Source organism: Mandrillus leucophaeus, unplaced genomic scaffold (genome assembly GCF_000951045.1).
Source record: "Mandrillus leucophaeus isolate KB7577 unplaced genomic scaffold, Mleu.le_1.0 Scaffold975, whole genome shotgun sequence".
Lineage (NCBI taxonomy): Eukaryota > Metazoa > Chordata > Mammalia > Primates > Cercopithecidae > Mandrillus > Mandrillus leucophaeus.
The window spans coordinates 415197-419882 of NW_012110641.1; the positions used below are offsets into that span (position 1 = coordinate 415197).

The following is a 4686-nucleotide window of genomic DNA, read 5'->3' on the forward strand; positions in this document are numbered from 1 at the left end:
GTACATGGTAACTCCCACGTGACTACAAGGTATTAGGAACAATAAAGGAAACAACGAAGGTTAGTGGCTGAAAGATGATCATGTTTTCCTCTATCAATACTTCAGCAAGGTTATTAAGTGTGAGAGCTCCAAAATTGTAAACCCTCATTTTATTTCCCCACCACCTATGTTCCCCTGAGCAAATTCTTTATCTGAAAACTGTTTCTTCTTAATATGTAAATAACGATAATAATAATACGTACTTCCTAGCAGTATTGCAAAGAAAAGAAGGTGATGCTTGCCAAGAGCTTCCCATTGCTAGAAAGAGCTAAAAATACCTACCTGTCCCATGGTCCATATGTGCCACTAGGGGATGCTGGAGAGTTTAGAAGAATTCTGTATTGTCTGGGTTGGGCATAGGACAAGGATTCTTAAATTTACTTATTTATTGTTATTTTGTCACCACCAAATATGTTAAGTAATCTCAGAAGGATTTGTATAAATATAAAAATTAATAACCCATTTTAAACATTACTTCTGGATGGTGGAGTAGTGAAGAGGCAGTTTCCCAGGGAAGAGCATGGGGCTCCCAGCATCCTTCCTGAAACTCAGTCACCCGGTAACCAAAACCCTCACATAGCCCTACTGCAGGCAGCCTGTGAAATTTTGATTATTTTATGTTTCACTCTGAAGGGAGACTCTTTGCACTCTTTGACTTCGTTGAGTGGAGACAATAGTTTACATTCCTCTATTGGATATAGTTTTAAGAGGAATTTGAAATGTGGTACTGTTACAAGTTCCACAGTTATACTTAACTTTTAATATTCAATAAAGTCTAATTAGGTTTTAATCCAGTTTTTCTAGTGAATAGGAAGGTATCTCTAATCTGAAATTTTAGATACTGGCAATAGGATAGTTGGAGAAATATTTTACTGAAGAAAATACCTTCCTAGAATTCATCAAATCATATTATTGGCAGACTATTCAAGCTCACTCTCATCTCTTTTGCTGACAATAAGTCCGTGGGATGTGAGCTTGCAAGGATTTTGGTATACTGGGGGAGGGAGGTTGTGGAGCCAATCTCTTGCATATACCAAGGAACAACTGTAATTTCTACATTTCTTGTTTAGGTTAAGAATCTACCGGCTGGGTGCGGTGGCTCACGCCTGTAATCCCAGCACTTTGGGAGGCTGAGGCGGGAGGATTACAAGGTCAGGAGATCGAGACCATCCTGGCTAACACGGTGAAACCCTGTCTCTACTAAAAATACAAAAAATTAGCCGGGCCTGGTAACAGGCGCCTGTAGTCCCAGCTACTTGGAGGCTGAGGCAGGAGAATGGTGTGAACCCGGGAGGCGGAGTCTGCGGTGAGCGGAGATCAAGTCACTGCACTCCAGCCTGGGCCACAGAGGGAGACTCTGTCTCAAAAAAAACAAAAACAAAAACAAAAAATTCCCCACTGAAATCTACATGTGAACCTAGAGTGGACAAAAATATCTTTGGTTAAGACAGGAATGACCAGCACATTATATCACCATCCCAGGAAAAGCTAAAATGATGTTAATCACCAGGTTTTAATAAGAAATGAATGTGATTTAAGCTGTTTTCCTTTTTGCAAAGCTACCTGTCTTACAGAAGAATACATTTCTCCCTTCTCCATCATTAACTCTGAGTGTGTTTAGATAGTAGAATGATCAGATTTTTAAATTAGGTGTGTGTGTAACAACTACCAAACTTATAGGATTCATTTGAGATGTTTATTAAAAACCCCCAGAAGATTTTGATTCAGTAGGTCTGGGATGGTGCCCACGAATCAATTTTTTTTTTTTTTTTGTTTGGTGGCAGGTTTGTATAACCAAAGAAATCAATATCTTTAAGAAACTCTGCATGGCTGGGAATGGTAGCCTGGGCGATAGAGTAGGACCTTGTCTCAAAAAAATATTGAAAAGAAACCCTCTAGGTGTGGTTTATGGTCATATGTACTTGAGAAGCCTAATGCTGAATGTTAAAAAAGATCCCAGTTGGCATGAGATTAAATTTGAACTGACAAAGCACGTGCAGGTCCTGGATCACCTTGCCATCCTCCTGACTAATCAGCCTGCAGTGAGAGCCCTTTGTACGGTCTCTGCTGATATGAGTTTGATTTTCATGTAGTCAAACCTTTTCCTCCCATCTGGAATATTCTTATGTGTTTTAATATCTCAGAGATACCTGATTACATAATTAAACTTTTGAACATAAACTTTTGTTTAATCTTTCACATATGTGTTTTAATATCTTACACATGTGTTTTAATATCTCAGAGATACCTGATTACATAATTCTAAAGTCATTGCTTTTGGGTTCTGAACGTAAACTTTTTGTTTAATGGTTGTAAGTCAGGGCTTATCTGTTTAGAAGTCATAGAGGCCCTGGTTTGAAGGCCAGTTCCTCCAGTTGTGTGGCCCTGGCCATCTCACTTAACCTCCCTCACTTTCAGTTTGCTCATCTATAAAATATATAGTTATTGTTAGTAGCTAACATTTATTGAATATTATGAGTCCCAAACTTATCTAAGTTCTTTATATGAATTATGTCCCTTAATCTTCAAAATAGCACTATGAGATAATCACAATTTCCTGTTGTTATATCCATTTATAATTGAGTAAACTGAAACACAGGATGCAAATAACTTGCTCAAGATCTCACAGTTAGAAGGTGGTAAGCTACTACCTATTAAGAAGTTGTGGGAAGGAATAATTATAAATCCTTATAGCTGTCTATGCAACTTTCTAATTTTTATACAAATTGTGAAGGACAGCGATATGGTTCGGCTCTGTGTCCCCAACCAAATCTCATCGTGAATTGTAGTTCCCACAATCGCCATGTGTCATGGGAAGGACACGGTGGGAGGTAATTGAATCAAGGGGGCAGCTACCCTCATGCTGTTCTCACGACAGTGAGTGTGTTCTAATGAGATGATGGTTTCATAAGGGGCTTTTCCCCCTTTGCTCAGCACCTCTCTCTCCCATTGCTATGACTGTAAGTTTCCTGAGTTCCTCCCCAGCCATGTGGAATTGTGAGTCAATTCAACCTGTTTCCTTTATAAATCACCCAGTCTCAGTATTTCTTCGTAGCAGCATGAGAATGGACTAATACATACAACTAGAATTACCAATATTTGGTTTGAATAATAGAATACATTTTAATTAATAAAACATATTTAACGAAGAGTTTCACAGCAGTTATACTAGACTGTCTTTGATAAAGCTCAGTAAACAAACATGGTTCATTTGTCAGAGAAAAATACTAATGATAAGAACATGTTCTCTAAAGAAGAATTTGGTTCAATAATTGAAGCAGAAGTGATATCTTGAAGAATCCCTGCTACTTCTATTTTTGTAAAATGTTCTCTAATATTAGTGTATTACAGAATGACAAAAGTATAGGCTGTAAGACAATTGCTGAATCCAAAAGCAGACTGGGTCAGCTACCTGGGTTGGGTTAGTATTGACCAGGGGAGAGATGCCAGCCTATGACTTCAGTTCCATTATGGCCACGTCAATAAATAGAAATAAAATCTGATCAAAGTTGTTTAATAACTTCTCAATATGGCCCATCAGTAACCATGATTCACCCTGAAATAACACAGCCTGTTCAAGACCCAAGAAAATCTCACTTACTTTGAACCTCCACACTCCTCCAATATCTTCAGTTCTCTCAAAGCAAGTGGGCTCAAGTCCCTCATCCACACAGCACTTCAGAGAAATGAGGCCACTGACCCCAGCTCCGATCACAGCTACTTTCTTTGCCATCAGTTCCTGTCAAGGAGTTGATCAATCGGCATTACTTAACTAGGACAACAGGTAAGAGAATCCTTATGATGTGGTCAGGTAATTGGCTTTAAACGTTGTAGCAGTGGTAATTTAATAAGCAGCACTATTGAAGAAAGAGCCAGTCAAAAATCCTGCTCTCTTCTTGCCTTTGAGAAAAGCTGAGTTGTCTTATGGACTTTGTTGCACACCTTGCTTACATCTAGCTTTAACATTTAAAAGCGACGCATTCAACAAAGCCAGACTATGCAGTAACATACTAGGTATGTGAGCCAAATTTCCAGCTAGAGTTCTGAGCTTTTCCTTTTCAGCTGCTTTCCCCAGCGATCAACCTTACCTTTGTTTTTGCCTTTTGGCACCGTCTCTTGACAGAATAGTTTTCTCCCTTGGTTGTGTGCTGGGAGGCAGTTGGAAGCATTTTTAAGTGTAGGAGGTGGCTGTGAGAAATGGGAGGAGCTCTGTCTCCTCCAGCATTCTTCCAGTTGAAGCTCCAAAGACTTAGCTAGGAGTCCTAGAAATAGGCAATAGGTGCATGCTCTGAGGTCAACAGTAGTGATGCAATATCTTTACAGTAACAGCATATACTCTTACACAGTAGCAACATATACTCTTACAGATAGTTTAAAATCCTTACAGATAGATACTCATACAGATAGTTTAAAAATCCTTTTTATAATGATGTAATAAATATTCACAAATGAACATACAGGGATAAATAACAAGAAGGTTAAGATTACTCCTAATCTCACCACCCAGAGGTAACTGCTGTTGATGTTTTGGTATATCCTTCCACCAATTTATAGATATACACACACACAAACAAAAGTGCAACAGCAGTCTAATTTCCAACTTGATTTTTTAACTTTCTAGTATATCAATATTGTGCACCTATAGCA

At 38.6% G+C, this 4686-nt stretch overlaps 1 protein-coding gene across 2 annotated transcripts in view; it reads right to left on the reverse strand.

Annotated features, from left to right (window-relative positions):
* The window catches only part of FMO2 (flavin containing monooxygenase 2 (non-functional)), a 29251-nt gene extending 24980 nt beyond the window's left edge, over positions 1–4271 (reverse strand). Inside the window, exons 1-2 of one of the 2 annotated variants that reach the window (XM_011970814.1) lie at positions 4128–4271; positions 3641–3778 (exon numbers count right to left, since the gene is read on the reverse strand). In XM_011970814.1, the coding sequence (XP_011826204.1) occupies positions 3641–3778; positions 4128–4208 (219 nt within the window). In that variant the 5' untranslated portion in view covers positions 4209–4271. The remainder of the gene's footprint in view (positions 1–3640; positions 3779–4127) is intronic. The other variant, XM_011970815.1, reaches the window with a different exon arrangement.
* Between the last annotated feature and the right edge of the window lie 415 nt (positions 4272–4686).